Here is a 16,030-nt window from a genome sequence, read left to right on the forward strand (position 1 = left end):
AACACAAGTAGAGAAATCTTATCAGACTGATTGTCTTTAGAGGTTTCAATTTGAATGAACTATTGAAGCTTGTTAAAAGAGTCATGTGAGAAATGATTATGAAAGTTATACTCAAATCTTTTGAAAGTGTGTATGAACTGAAGAAAGAAAAAAAGAATGAAATGTGTGAGTGATTGTGTAATATTGGAGCAAGGCTTGTGTGGCTGTACATGAGTGTGCCACTTTGTCCTCAGATAAAATGGCACAGAGAAGCTGAAAAGAGGAAGCTGTGAGTGACCTGTGGTTTGGTTGATTTGTACTCTTCCCTGTTCATTGTCTTTTTACTGTGCGGAGTCAGAGGACGAACTGCACACACTCGTCAAGAGAACATGGGTAGAACACAACAACCTTTTGGTTGAAGGCATCTCTATACTCTGGTTTCCAGTTGCTTTTTGGTTCTTCGTCTGGATGCTGTCTGGATAGGGTTTCATATATATATTGAAGGTGAGTACATTTTTTTTTTTTTACAAATGTTTTCATTTCTAACTTCATCATATCACATCACTCCTGTCCATTGTGTAATAACAGACACATTTTTAGCAGAGTCCTCCTTGGACATGAGCAATGTCTGATGGATTTATTACATTCAATATGTTGAGGTATGACAATTTTTTAAATCAAGCACATGATCAACTGTGATTGCAAAGCCCTCGTCGTCCTGAACATCTCTAATGCTCAGCTAACCCTCCTACACTCAGCTAACCCTCCTAATGCTCAGTTAACCCTCCTAACGCTCAGCTAACCCTCCTAACACTCAGTTAACCCTCCTAACGCTCAGCTAACCCTCCTAACACTCAGCTAACCCTCCTAACGCTCAGCTAACCCTCCTAACGCTCAGCTAACCCTCCTAATGCTCAGTTAACCCTCCTAACGCTCAGCTAACCCTCCTAATGCTCAGTTAACCCTCCTAACGCTCAGCTAACCCTCCTAATGCTCAGTTAACCCTCCTAACGCTCAGCTAACCCTCCTTAAAACTCAGCTAACCCTCCTAATGCTCAGTTAACCCTCCTAATGCTCAGTTAACCCTCCTACACTCAGCTAACCCTCCTACACTCAGCTAACCCTCCTAATGCTCAGCTAACCCTCCTAATGCTCAGTTAACCCTCCTAATGCTCAGCTAACCCTCCTACACTCAGCTAACCCTCCTACACTCAGCTAACCCTCCTAATGCTCAGTTAACCCTCCTAACGCTCAGTTAACCCTCCTACACTCAGCTAACCCTCCTAATGCTCAGTTAACCCTCCTAACGCTCAGCTAACCCTCCTACACTCAGCTAACCCTCCTACACTCAGCTAACCCTCCTACACTCAGCTAACCCTCCTAATGCTCAGTTAACCCTCCTAACGCTCAGCTAACCCTCCTACACTCAGCTAACCCTCCTAATGCTCAGTTAACCCTCCTAACACTCAGTTATCCCTCCTGATGCTCAGCTAACCCTCCTAATGCTCAGCTAACCCTCCTAATGCTCAGCTAACCCTCCTAATGCTCAGCTAAGTTAACCCTCCTAATGCTCAGCTAACCCTCCTAATGCTCAGCTAACCCTCCTAATGCTCAGCTAAGTTAACCCTCCTAATGCTCAGCTAACCCTCCTAATGCTCAGCTAACCCTCCTAACGCTCAGCTAACCTAACCCTCCTAATGCTCAGCTAACCCTCCTAACGCTCAGCTAACCCTCCTTATGTTCGGCTAACCCTCCTAATGCTCAGCTAACCCTCCTAATGCTCAGATAAATTAACCCTCCTGATGCTCAGCTAACCCTCCTAATGCTCAGCTAACCCTCCTAATGCTCAGCTAACCCTCCTAATGCTCAGCTAACCCTCCTAATGCTCAGCTAGCCCTCCTAATGCTCAGCTAACCCTCCTAATGCTCAGCTAACCCTCCTAATGCTCAGCTAACCATCCTAATGCTCAGCTAACCCTCCTAATGCTCAGCTAACCCTCCTAATGCTCAGCTAACCCTCCTAATGCTCAGCTAACCCTCCTAATGCTCAGCTAACCCTCCTTATGTTCGGCTAACCCTCCTAATGCTCAGCTAACCCTCCTAATGCTCAGCTAACCCTCCTAATGCTTGGCTAACCCTCCTAATGTTCGGCTAACCCTCCTAATGCTCAGCTAGCCCTCCTTATGCTCAGCTAACCCTCCTAATGCTCAGCTCAGCTAACCCTCCTAATGCTCAGCTAAGTTAACCCTCCTAATGCTCAGCTAACCCTCCTAATGCTCAGCTAACCCTCCTAATGCTCAGCTAACCCTCCTAACGCTCAGCTAATCCTCCTACTGCTCAGCTAACCCTCCTAATGCTCAGCTAACCCTCCTAATGCTCAGCTAACCCTCCTTATGTTCGGCTAACCCTCCTAATGCTAAGCTAACCCTCCTAATGCTCAGCTAACCCTCCTAATGTTCGGCTAACCCTCCTAATGCTCAGCTAGCCCTCCTTATGCTCAACTAACCCTCCTAATGCTTGGCTAACCCTCCTAACGTTCGGCTAACCCTCCTAACGCTCGGCTAACCCTCGGCTAACCCTCCTAACGTTCGGCTAACCCTCCTAACGTTCGGCTAACCCTCCTAACGCTCGGCTAACCCACCTAACGCTCGGCTAACCCTCTTAACGCTCGACTAACCCTCCTAACGCTCAGCTAACCCTCCTAACGCTCGGCTAACCCACCTAACGCTCGGCTAACCCTCTTAACGCTTGGCTAACCCTCTTAACGCTCGGCTAACCCTCCTAACGCTCGGCTAACCCTCCTAACGCTCGGCTAACCCACCTAACGCTCGGCTAACCCACCTAATGTTCGGCTAACCCTCCTAACGCTCGGCTAACCCTCCTAACGCTCGGCTAACCCTTCTAACGCTCGGCTAACCCACCTAACGCTCGGCTAACCCTCCTAACGTTCGGCTAACCCTCCTAACGCTCAGCTAACCCTTCTAACGCTCGGCTAACCCACCTAACGCTCGGCTAACCCTCCTAACGTTCGGCTAACCCTCCTAACGCTCGGCTAACCCTCGGCTAACCCTCCTAACGTTCGGCTAACCCTCCTAACGTTCGGCTAACCCTCCTAACGCTCGGCTAACCCTCCTAACGCTCGGCTAACCCTCCTAACGCTCGGCTAACCCTCCTAACGTTCGGCTAACCCTCCTAACGCTCGGCTAACCCTCCTAACGCTCGGCTAACCCTCCTAACGCTCGGCTAACCCTCCTAACGCTCGGCTAACCCTCCTAATGCTCGGCTTGCTGCTGCCCTCTGTCCTTTTTTTTACCACTCTCTAACCCTCCTAATGTTCGGCTAACCCTCCTAATGCTCAGCTAGCCCTCCTTATGCTCAACTAACCCTCCTAATGCTTGGCTAACCCTCCTAACGTTCGGCTAACCCTCCTAACGCTCGGCTAACCCTCGGCTAACCCTCCTAACGTTCGGCTAACCCTCCTAACGTTCGGCTAACCCTCCTAACGCTCGGCTAACCCACCTAACGCTCGGCTAACCCTCTTAACGCTCGACTAACCCTCCTAACGCTCAGCTAACCCTCCTAACGCTCGGCTAACCCACCTAACGCTCGGCTAACCCTCTTAACGCTTGGCTAACCCTCTTAACGCTCGGCTAACCCTCCTAACGCTCGGCTAACCCTCCTAACGCTCGGCTAACCCACCTAACGCTCGGCTAACCCACCTAATGTTCGGCTAACCCTCCTAACGCTCGGCTAACCCTCCTAACGCTCGGCTAACCCTTCTAACGCTCGGCTAACCCACCTAACGCTCGGCTAACCCTCCTAACGTTCGGCTAACCCTCCTAACGCTCAGCTAACCCTTCTAACGCTCGGCTAACCCACCTAACGCTCGGCTAACCCTCCTAACGTTCGGCTAACCCTCCTAACGCTCGGCTAACCCTCGGCTAACCCTCCTAACGTTCGGCTAACCCTCCTAACGTTCGGCTAACCCTCCTAACGCTCGGCTAACCCTCCTAACGCTCGGCTAACCCTCCTAACGCTCGGCTAACCCTCCTAACGTTCGGCTAACCCTCCTAACGCTCGGCTAACCCTCCTAACGCTCGGCTAACCCTCCTAACGCTCGGCTAACCCTCCTAACGCTCGGCTAACCCTCCTAATGCTCGGCTTGCTGCTGCCCTCTGTCCTTTTTTTTACCACTCTCTCTCTCCCTTCTCATCCCTTCATTTTCCCAGACTTCTTCACCGTTAAACTCTTTCCTACCCCTCTTCAGCCACTCCACCCTCACACCTTTCCCTTCCCCTCTTCATCAAAGTCTTCTCTCTCTCTGTCGCCTCTTTTCATCCCCTCTCTCTCTATCACTTCCCCTCACTGTGTCTGTTCTCTCCCAGCCAGCCCCTATTCAGGAGCCCCTGGGTTTTAATGTGTACATTCCAAATGGCATCCTATTCCCTATGTAGTGCACTGCTTTTGAGCATAGCGCCCTGGTTAAAAATAGTGCACTATATACAGAATAGGGTGCCATTTGGAATGCACATTATCTGTGGTTAGGTAATCCCCAGCAGCTCCCTGATCAGACTCTGCCTGGGATACTCGTTCGTCCCCCCCTCCTCTCGTTTTCTCTCGGACTCTTTCACTCGCTCACTCGCTCAGACCAAGTCTCGGTGTTGCACGGCGAGCTGACCAGCTCCAGCTAGCCTTCTCTATGGCAGATTCTCCCTTAAACAACTCCTGGCCTTCTTTCTCCAAACTCTGGATGAAACGTTGGTCCTTCAAGAGAGGTAGTTACAACCATCACTTTTTTTGTTTGTTTGCTACTGCATGTGGTTCTCTGTCTTCCTTTCTCTGCCTTTCTGCTAATCACACTTTAAAAATGGTTTTTGTTATCATGGTCGTACAGTTTCTTCAGATATGGAATCTTGAGGTTTGTGTCTTGTAATTTCAGTTGCATTATATATCCTGGGGTTCTTAATATGATTGTCCCTGAATGGTTCTGTCTAAACATGCAATGAAATCATTCTCACTTTTGGAAGAAAAAAAAAAATCATATTTTTTTGTTATTATCCGTAACTAATAGTTATATTATATATCAGCATGTGTTTTATATTGATGTTGTATAATGATTTTTTTTTTGTTGACCCAGTGAGGTTGTGTATTTCTTTTGTGTGGAGGAAGGCTCAGTGCTTTCACACTGTACTAAATGGATGATCATAGTGCCTTTCTGTCTCTAAGGGATGTGAGATGACAGGTGTTGATGTGTGTCATGCCCACAGATTTCATATCACATGTATACTCAACAAAAATATAAACACAACATGAAACAATTTCAAAGATTTTTGACTGAGTTACACTTCATATAAAGGAAATCAGTCAATTGAAATCAATGCATTAGGCCCTAATCTATGGATTTCACATGACTGGGAATCTGTTGGCCACAGAAACCTTAGAAAAAATATTGTCACAGGATCTCATCACGTTATTTCTGTGCATTGAAATTGACATCGATAAAATCCAATTGTGCTCGTTGTCCGTAGCTTATGCCTGCCCATACCATAACCCCACCGCCACCATGGGGCACTCTGTTCACAACGTTGACACCATACATGTGGTCTGCGGTTGTGAGGCCAGTTGGATGTTCTAAAATGGTATGGTAGAGAAATGGAGAAATAAAATGATCTGGCTACAGCTCTGGTGGAGATTCCTTTTATTATTATTATTAATATTTATTCGTTTTTTTATTTATTTTTTTACATTTACCTGTTTTTCTCCCCAATTGCGTGGTTTCCAATTGGTTGTTACAGTCTTATCTCATCGCTGCAACTCCCGTACGGACTCGGGAGAGGCGAATGTCGGGAGCCATGCGTCCTCCGAAACACAACCCAGCCAAGCCGCACTGCTTCTTGAGACGAAGCCCACTTAACCCGGAAGCCAGCCGCACCAATGTGTCGGAGGAAACACAGTACACCTGGCGACCGTGTCAGTGTGTATTGTGCCCGGCCCGCCACAGGAGTCGCTAGAGCGCAATGGGCCAAACCCTCCCTTAACCCGGATGACGCTGGGCCAATTGTGCGCTGCCCCATGGGTCTCCCGGTCACGGCCGGCTGTGACAGAGCCTGGACTCAAACCAGGACCTCTAGTGGCTCAGCTAGCACTGCGATGCAGTACCTTAGACCTCTATGCCGCTTGTGTAGCCCCTGGTGGACATTCCTGCAGTCACCATGCCAATTGCTGGCTCCCTCAAAACTTGAGACATCTGTGGCATTGTGTTGTGTGACAAAACTGCACATTGGTGGCCTTTTATTGTCCCCAGCACAACATGCTGGTATCTTTTATTTCAGCTCATGAAACATGGGAACAACACTTTAAATGTTGTGTTTATATTTTTATTCAGTGTATTTTTTCGTCTTTCACCTAAACAATACATCTGTCACATATCTTTAAAGATGCCAAATGGCTGTGGGCTACACTAGTTCATTTAGCAGACAGACTCGCTTATAATTCCCGTGGCATTATTTTACATTATTTTATAGTAAGAAAATACAATTGACCATAGCGGAATAAAATAGAAAGGATGTTTTCCCCAAACTATTTCTGAGGCAGAGGGTTAAACAGTTCAAATCAAATTTTATTTGTCACATACACATGGTTAGCAGATGTTAATGCGAGTGTAGCGAAATGCTTGTGCTTCTAGTTCCGACAATGCAGTAATAACCAACGAGTAATCTAGCTAACAATTCCAAAACTACTACCTTATACACACAAGTGTAAAGGGATAAAGAATATGTACATAAAGATATATGAATGAGTGATGGTACAGAGCGGTATAGGCAAGATGCAGTAGATGGTATCGAGTACAGTACATACATATGAGTATGTAAACAAAGTGGCATAGTTTAAAGTGGCTAGTGATACATGTATTACATAAAGATGCAGTAGATGATAGAGTACAGTATATACGTATACATATGATAAATAATGTAGGGTATGTAAACATATTAAGTAGCATTGTTCATGTGTTTCACTATGTTCTGTAGGTGATGGGCTCTCCAACCCTCTTCCAGGGGTCCTAGGCCTATAAGCTACTTTAGTTGTTATACAAACCTTGTCAAAACATTCAGACCAATAGGTTAGCTAGGCTACATGATACATGCGACTATGATTAGAAAAAATGCAAGCACCTTTCCTTGCCCTAGTTTGCACAAACCGGGCATCATTCACAAGTGATGATATTCTCACCCATCAGACTATTCTCAATAAAACATTTACAAATACTAAATATGTGTGAAATTAGATTTGATATAGATCATCATGCACCTGTCGGAAGAGAAGAGGGACGAGGGAAAAAATATGTCACCTGTAAGCACTTGAATATCGAATGGGGGACGCTTTTCCTGCGGTTCATTTTCATGCCAGCCAGGTAGGCTACTCCGGTTGTAAAGCGAAGCAATGTGCTTCTTATTAGAATAGTTCAGAAATAAATATGATAGGCCTAGCCTATAGAATGCTGATGGGATCCTCCTCTTTTTAATAGAGGCCATCAGAACTCTGTTTTCTCACGCAATTGCATAGCATAGCCTAACCTATCGAAATGTTACACAACATGGGTTTATAGCAACAGTTATTTAATTCCATGCGTCAACCAGCAATGAGGAGCTGCCTCTCACTGCACATCAGCTGATCCTATTCCGCTCAAACTCTGAAGGCCGGGGCTCTTAGGAAGGGTTTGATTTGATTTTCTATGCATTTGCATTGATGTCAGAGTGGTTAGAGGGACAATAGAGCCCTGAGTACCAGACCATTAGTGACCTGATGGAGGGACAATAGAGCCCTGAGTACCAGACCATTAGTGTGACCTGATGGAGGGACAATAGAGCCCTGAGTACCAGACCATTAGTGTGACCTGATGGAGGGACAATAGAGCCCTGAGTACCAGACTATTAGTGACCTGATGGAGGGACAGTAGAGCCCTGAGTACCAGGCCATTTGTAACCTGATGGAGGGACAATAGAGCCCTGAGTACCAGACTATTAGTGACCTGGTGGAGGGACAGTAGAGCCCTGAGTACTAGACCATTAGTGACCTGATGGAGGGACAATAAGAGCCCTGAGTACCAGACCATTAGTGACCTGATGGAGGGACAATAGAGCCCTGAGTACCAGACCATTAGTGTGACCTGATGGAGGGACAATAGAGCCCTGAGTACCAGACCATTAGTGTGACCTGATGGAGGGACAATAGAGCCCTGAGTACCAGACCATTAGTGTGACCTGATGGAGGGACAATAGAGCCCTGAGTACCAGACTATTAGTGACCTGATGGAGGGACAGTAGAGCCCTGAGTACCAGGCCATTAGTGACCTGATGGAGGGACAATAGCGCCCTGAGTACCAGGCCATTAGTGTGACCTGATGGAGGGACAGTAGAGCCCTGAGTACCAGGCCATTAATGACCATCAGCGGCACCCGAATGCAGGTTTGGAGAAGCCTAGTTACCGTGACTCAACTGTCACATGGCGTTTGACTGAGGTCATGACTCGTGACTCCTGGTGTGGTGGTAATAAGGTCGTCATAAACAATGATCATGGATCATTTTAGCTCAAATAGGCAAGTCAACTGCCATACCAACCCTGATTGAATCTGTTTCTTCATATCTTTTTTGTCAGGTCATTGGTGATAAAATTGACTATGATGACTGTGTAGAAATGAGCAACCATCTTTGGGGTGTAGTTAACACTGTTAGCCACCGTTTCCTTGTTTATACAGTCTCTGTCTGGACTCAACAGACAGAGACACAGCATTGGCATCAGTGTTTCTGAATGCATTGGCTCATTTGTGGCCCTATCAATATATGAAGAGGCTGAGGAAAGTCTACGTTGTTTCACATCAATGGATATTTTTTTCTCTCACCTAGTTAGCTTGGGGATTTGAACCAGCAACTTTCCGGTTACTGGCCCAATGCTGTTAACCTCCAGGTTAGCTACCACCCAACTCAATGGTTAAGAAATAGAACTATTAAAATGCCATTATTAAAGGATCAGGTCAAAGTAGAGGAGAACAAATCAGTGTACAGAAACAAACAGGCTTTGAATAGTCTCTGTAATCCTTACAACACCACAACGCAGTGCTTCATACTCAACTATTACAACTGTAGTTAAACGTATTGCTAGTTGGTCAACAGCTCTCACTCGCCCTGTAGAGGTCTGTGTACTGTGTCGACACGGGGGGGGGGGGGGGAATACAGGACAGACAGACCTGGCTGGCGGTGATTGAGCCAAAGCACTCCAAGAGCCTGGGAGGCCCTTTGTTTAATCTCCCTAGATGCATTAAAGATATGAGAGGCCAACCATAAAAGGCTATGGCTGCTGGTGCTACAAGCCTCAAACTAAAGCCCAAACCCAGGCAGGTTTACACTTAGCCAGTTGGATCTGGATGAAGCAAACACTTATTTTTTCTCTCTCTCTCTCTCTCTCTCTCTCTCTCTCTCTCTCTCTCTCTCTCTCTCTCTCTCTCTCTCTCTCTCTCTCTCATCAATGTTTATGAATGCTTTGGCTCGTTTGTGGCCTATCAATTCTCTCTCTGTTTCTGTCTCTCTCTCTTTCACTCCCGCTCTTTCTGTCTCTCTGTCTCACTGTCTGTCTGTCTCTCTCTCTGTCTCTCTCGCTGTCTGTCTCTCTGTCTGTCTCTCTGTCGCCCGCCCGGGACATTGTCATTCCTCTGGCCTGAGAGAGTGATTTACGTTAGAAAATACATCCACGTTGCACTCAGCAATCACAACGATCATTTGTTGGCCATGCCGTTGGGGAGTAGAGAGGAGCAGAGAGCAGAGCCCTGGTTTATAGCATCACTAGGCAGGACGTGTGGAGTGGGTTGTTTCCAGTCTCCAGTGTGGCTGGGGTTTGTGTGGTCTGGTTTTCGTCTTTCCTGGGCTCAACACTATGGGACTTATCCCCAGTTCAGTTTAACCACAGAGCCTCTCCTCAGACTGGGGCTGGCTGTGTCTGAATGTGTCAACCGTCCAGTGATCCCGGCAGCCTTTCTACAGATAGGCATCTCTGTGAGACTGAACATGAACAGCTCAGAGATCAAACTAATAACTTAGTAGACTAATAAGACATAATTGGCTGATAGTTACTGAGTACACAGTAGCTTTGGTCATTTTGAATTACAGAAACACAAAAAGTTGTATGTTTGATCTGAAATATTACAGACCAATAGATACAATTGTATGAAAAATATAAGCAAGGCTATCCTCACAGTGTTTCAAACAGTTCCTCCGTCCTCCATTCGTTAATAGCAAGGCTATCCTCACGGTGTTTCAAACAGTTCCTCCGTCCTCCATTCATTAATAGCAAGGCTATCCTCATGCTGTCAGGGCATATACCTGTAGCACAGAACAGCTAGCTTGTTATCGGGGGTTAAGTCATCATGGCTATGATTGATTGATTGATTGATTGATTGCTTGATTGCTATCTGACACGACAGATGTGTTTTGTTCCTGTGGCAGGATCAGAAGGTAAGCCATGTTCTACCCTGCAGCCCTGTGTGAGTGCCTCAGAGGCATCCTCCTTGTCCTCGTCCCTGTCCCCAGCCTCCGTCGCTAAGGACGTCTTCTTCAACACTGAGGAAAAGGTAGAAAGGCTTTCTTCTTCTATTCTCTGTCTTGCTTTCACACTCAGTGCATCCACATCTGAACGTGTCAAAACAACAAGCCCTAACTCCTCTCTCTCTCCCTCCACACTCTTTCCTCCCCCTCTCGCTCCCTCCCCCTCTCCTTCCTTCCCTCCCTACCTCCCCCCCTCTACCTACTTCCCTCCCTCACCCCCTCTCTCCCCTCTCCTTCCCTCCCTCCCCCTCTCCCTCCCTCCCTCTCCCTCCCTCTACCTACCTCCCTCTCTCCCCCTCCCTCACCCCCTCTCTCCCCTCTCCATCCCTCCCTTGCCCTCTCCCTTTCCCCCATCTCCCGCCCTCCCTCCCTCCCTCCCCCCAGGATGATGAAAGTGACTATGAGAACCCAAGCCTGGATGAGGATGTAGACAGCAGTGTGGAGGATCTTCTGGGTTTAAGCTGCTCCTTCATAGACTCAAACTATTACAAAGACCATCAAGGGGCACACTCTGTATCGGCTGCCCCAGAAACCAGCCCTTCTACCCTGGGCTTTCCCAGTAGATATAGAGACAGTCCCCAACACAGCTCCCAGCTCCATCCCAATCCACATCCCTATCCATATCCCTATCAAGAGACTGAAAACAAATCCATACCCCATCACACTATTGTGGTCACCCAGTTCAACCCTAACCTGTTGCAGTCAGGCAGTGCCATGGATGGCTATAACAGTGAGTCGGTGGACCCTGTGGGTGTGGTGAGCACTATGGTGAATCTGAATGGACCAGGAGGACAAGGAGACATGATGGATTCTGACAGAGAGAGCTTCCCTATCCTGATCAGGTCCATGTCTACATCACGCAGACATAGCTTGGGCATGCCCATGTCTCCCATCGACTTGGGGAGGAGGTAAGGCCCTCTCTCTCCACTCAACTCACTATTTTTATTTATTTATTTAACCTTTTATTTAACCTGGCAAGTCAGTTAAGAACAAATTGTTATGTACAATGACGGCCTACCAAAAGGCAAAAGGCCTCCTGCGGGGACGGGGGCCTGGGATGAAAAAAAAATATATATAAATACAATATAAATATAGGACAAAACACACATGTTAGATCAGTCTGTGTGAATGGTATGGTAACAACCTGTCTATTAGTCTGATTATGTTAATCAATGATATAACTGTCGAAAAAAATCTTATGCTAATTGCTGTAAATTCCTTACATTTATCCCCCCCAAAAATGTAACAAAGGTGCTACATATGTAATTTTTAAAAAAAATGTCCATAACATATCTGCATTAATAGTGGAATGATAGTGTTTCACATTGTTACTTCCCCGCCAGTGTCTGATTGGCTGTCCACCAGCCGGTGGACTAAAACCGAAAGTTAAAGGCTCAGGCGAGTGTCTGCACCGTGTCACTGTGAAAGGGCTTGTGTCTGCACCGTGTCACTGTGAAAGGGCTTGTGGGGGAGGGGTACATTTGTTTTGCCTGCAGCCTCCTGCTGTTGCAATTCACCTTGCTTCCAATTCTAAGAAATTCTAGATGAAGCACCTTTAATGTATACTTCTGTAATGACAATATAAGTAAATGACTTCAGCAAAAATATATATAGAATAATAATTATATTTTTATGTAACTGTGCAAAAGGCATGTTTTCAGGTGATCTCTGTAGTTTGGTTTCTTACTTTAACATTTCACTTTCTTGACAACAAATAAGCCCTTTGGCTTAGACTAGAATTATCCCCAGTAACATGAGTGGTTCCATCTCGGAGGCCAGAGAACTTCTGCTTCTAGTTCTCTGTGTCCTTAAATTAGTTCAGAAAGTTCTCTTGTGGTTTAGTCTGCAACTTCAACACATAACAGCTTGGGTTAAGAATTGCAGTGTAGACAAGGCCACGATAAGATAAACGATTAATGAAACACCCAAACACCACAACAGCATACATTTCCTCTTTCAAATTTCTTCCGCTCTTCAACTTTCCCACCTAGGTCCAAGAAGCTTCTAAAACAGCTTCTACCCCCAAGCCATAAGACTCCTGACTATTTGCATTGCCCCCCCCCCCCCCTTTTACGCTGCTGCTACTCTCTGTTTATTATCTATGCATAGTCACTTTAATAACTCTACCTACATGTACATATTACCTCAATTACCTTGACTAACCGGTGCCAGCGCACATTGACTCTGTATATAACCTCGCTATTGTTATTTTACTGCTACACTTGAATTATTTGTTACTTCTATTTCTTATTCTTTTTTCTTTTCTTATTGTTCTTAAATGCTGCATTGTTGGATAAGTGCTTGTACAAGTGAGCATTTCACTGTAAGGTCTGTTGTATTTGGCTCATGTGGCAAAATACATTTATTTGACATGTAGCCCTTTCCCACCATATGTAGCTCGGGGGTTTGAACTCACAACTTTCCGGTTACTAGTCCAACGTTCTAACCACTAGGCTACCCTGCGGACGTGATACAGGTGTCTTCTTTTTTTAAAGCCCATAACCATGTGTGTGAAGTGTATACTTTTGTTTCTAAGTAGATTTGTTTAAAACTACCCAGAAACACTCTGTGTGACCCTGATTTAGCCCACTGCTGTACATTGAAATAGCCATTGCGTTATAGAATGAGTCATCTGCTCTGGAGGACATAATTTTCACGTTCTCATAAGACATAAGACACTTAATAAATGTCATTTCCACTTGCCGTTTTATTTTAGGCACCAAAAGCCACCCTTAAATAATAATAAGTATAACAATAGATCAGTCTTGATACATCATGCAAAGTTGCAATAACAACCAAGTCCATGTCTTTATATTGCTGCTAGCATGAACAGCTCCTACATATGATCCTCTGTGGCTCAGTTGATAGAGCATGGCGCTAGCGACACCTGCGTCGCGGGTTTCCATTCCCGCTGGGGTCACCAATGCAAAAAATAAATGTATGCACGCACTACTATAAGTCACTTTGGAGAAAAGCTAATGGTGCCCGCTAAAATGGAGTTGAATCATCTCTCTCTATAGGCTGAGCCTGGATGCCATAGACAGCGATGGAGAGAGGGATGACGCTCTCCTCCGCTCCTCCCACCTACAGGCTTTTATATACCCAGGATGCCCTGAGCAGGAAGTGGAGGAGTCAGATGGGACAGACCTCTCCAGATCTGAAGCCAAGGAGACAGAAACGGTATTGATGCCACACCACGGCCATACCTGGCGTGTGTTGAACACTGCACTCAGCTTGGAAGGCATAAACATATGTTTAAAAAAAATAAGAAGATAACTAGTATAGTATGCACTAAGTACTGTGATTTCACTCTTCTCTACAAAAAAAAACTCACCAAAAGAAACAAAGTAATATGTTTTCAATCAACCAACTTGGTAAAATAAAGGTAAGTAACATGTAAATAAATACATTATGTCTGACATCATTGTAGGAGGAGTGCAGTCGGTCCGGAAGGACATACTCCAGAACAGAGATTCTGGCCACAGATGAGCACATTCACGTCGCACACGTGTCTCACGTAGTGGAGACATCGAAGAGGGCAGCAGGAGGTCAGTGTGTAGAGTAAGCTGCCGTTGACCCCCCCCCACCCTCTCCCCTGTACCCTCAGAGGGCCACAGACCAACATCCTGCTGTCAGAATGTATGAACTGAACACAACACAATGAGACTGTGGGAGGCCAAAGCTCAGTCCATCACCCCCCCCCAACCTCCCACCCCCCCACCATAAAGAAATTCATTATTTTACTCTTCATCTTTTACATAAAGGGTGATTCCATGCCAGCATGACCCAACAATATTTTTGGTATGTCAGATTGTTCTCAGATAGAAACGTTATTGGGAGGAAGGATTTCTATTTCTATCACAAACCAAATGATACAGACAACATGTTAGAGTCATTATACTCCTTATAGTGTACACTACCATACGGAACAACATGTTAGAGTCATTATACTCCTTATAGTGTACACTACCATACGGAGCAACATGTTAGAGTCATTATACTCCTTATAGTGTACACTACCATACGGAACAACATGTTAGAGTCATTATACTCCTTATAGTGTACACTACCATACGGAGCAACATGTTAGAGTCATTATACTCCTTATAGTGAACACTACCATACGGAGCAACATGTTAGAGTCATTATACTCCTTATAGTGTACACTACCATACGGAGCAACATGTTAGAGTCATTATACTCCTTATAGTGAACACTACCATATAAAAGGGTACTTTTGAGATTTAATGTTGAATAAATTTCATGTGGAAAATTGTATTTCAGAATGTAGCAATATTGGTTTAGAGCACACTATATCAGGAGTATAAAAACACCAATATTTTTTTTTTTTACCTTTATTTTACTAGGCAAGTCAGTTAAGAACAAATTCTTATTTTCAATGACGGCCTAGGAACAGTGGGGATTTGAACTTGCAACCTTTCGGTTACTAGTCCAATGCTCTAACCACTAGGCTACCCTGCCGCCCCATATGTTGTCTGTATCATGTACGTTTCACACATCATAGAGTTTTTCGGAATCGGTACAGCCAGCTGGTTTCTTCACGCATCGCGCCGACAGAAACAAGCATCTTTCTGGTAAGAAGAGGGTCGGGGGGGTGGTATGCCTTATGATTAACGAGACGTGGTGTGATCATAACAACATATAGGAACTCAAGTCTTTTTGTTCTGTTCACCTGACTTAGAATTCCTCACAATCAAATGTCGACCGCATTATCTACCAAGAGAATTCTCTGATTATAATCACAGCCGCATATATTCCACCCCAAGCAGACACATTGACGGCCCTGAACAAACTTTATTTGACTCTATGTAAACAGAAAACACATCCTTAGGCTGCATTCAATGTTGCTGGGGATTTTAACAAAGCTATTCTGAAAACAAGATTCCCTAAATTCTATCAGCATATCGATTGTGCTACCAGGGCGGGTAAAACCCTGGATCATTGTTATTCTAACTTCATATATGGCCCTTCCCCCGCCCTCCTTTTGGAAAAGCTGACCACGACTCCATTTGGTTGCTTCCAGCCTATAGACAGAGACTAAAACAGGGTGGCCCTGCGCTCAGGTCTGTTCAATGCTGGTCCGACCAATCTGATTCCACGCTTCAAGATTGCTTCGATCACGTGGACTGGGATATGTTCCCGCAACATTGACGAATACTCTGATTCGGTGAGCGAGTTCATCAAGTGCATCGGCGATGTTGTACCCACAGCAACTATTAAAACATTCCCAAACCAGAAACCGTGGATTGATGGCAGCATTCGCGCGAAACTGAAAGCGCGAACCACTGCTTTTAACCAGGGCAAGGTGATCGGAAACATGACCGAATACAAACAGTGTAGCTATTCCCTCCACAAGGCAATCAAACAAGCTAAGCGTCAGTATAGAGACAAAGTAGAGTCACAATTCAACGGCTCAGACACAAGAGGTATGTGGCA

General features: G+C 45.6%; 1 protein-coding gene across 1 annotated transcript in view; it reads left to right on the forward strand.

Annotated features, from left to right (window-relative positions):
• Positions 1 to 543: 543 nt before the first annotated feature.
• LOC109879506 (rho guanine nucleotide exchange factor 18) overlaps positions 544 to 16,030 on the forward strand; it is a 111,580-nt gene continuing 96,093 nt past the window's right edge. The window contains exons 1-5 of the mRNA XM_031838024.1: positions 544 to 4,753; positions 10,475 to 10,599; positions 10,958 to 11,481; positions 13,594 to 13,753; positions 14,004 to 14,121. Of these exons, the coding sequence (XP_031693884.1) occupies positions 4,678 to 4,753; positions 10,475 to 10,599; positions 10,958 to 11,481; positions 13,594 to 13,753; positions 14,004 to 14,121 (1,003 nt within the window). The 5' untranslated portion in view covers positions 544 to 4,677. The remainder of the gene's footprint in view (positions 4,754 to 10,474; positions 10,600 to 10,957; positions 11,482 to 13,593; positions 13,754 to 14,003; positions 14,122 to 16,030) is intronic.

The sequence above is a fragment of the Oncorhynchus kisutch genome, linkage group LG13, assembly GCF_002021735.2.
Source record: "Oncorhynchus kisutch isolate 150728-3 linkage group LG13, Okis_V2, whole genome shotgun sequence".
In the NCBI taxonomy this organism is placed as follows: domain Eukaryota; kingdom Metazoa; phylum Chordata; class Actinopteri; order Salmoniformes; family Salmonidae; genus Oncorhynchus; species Oncorhynchus kisutch.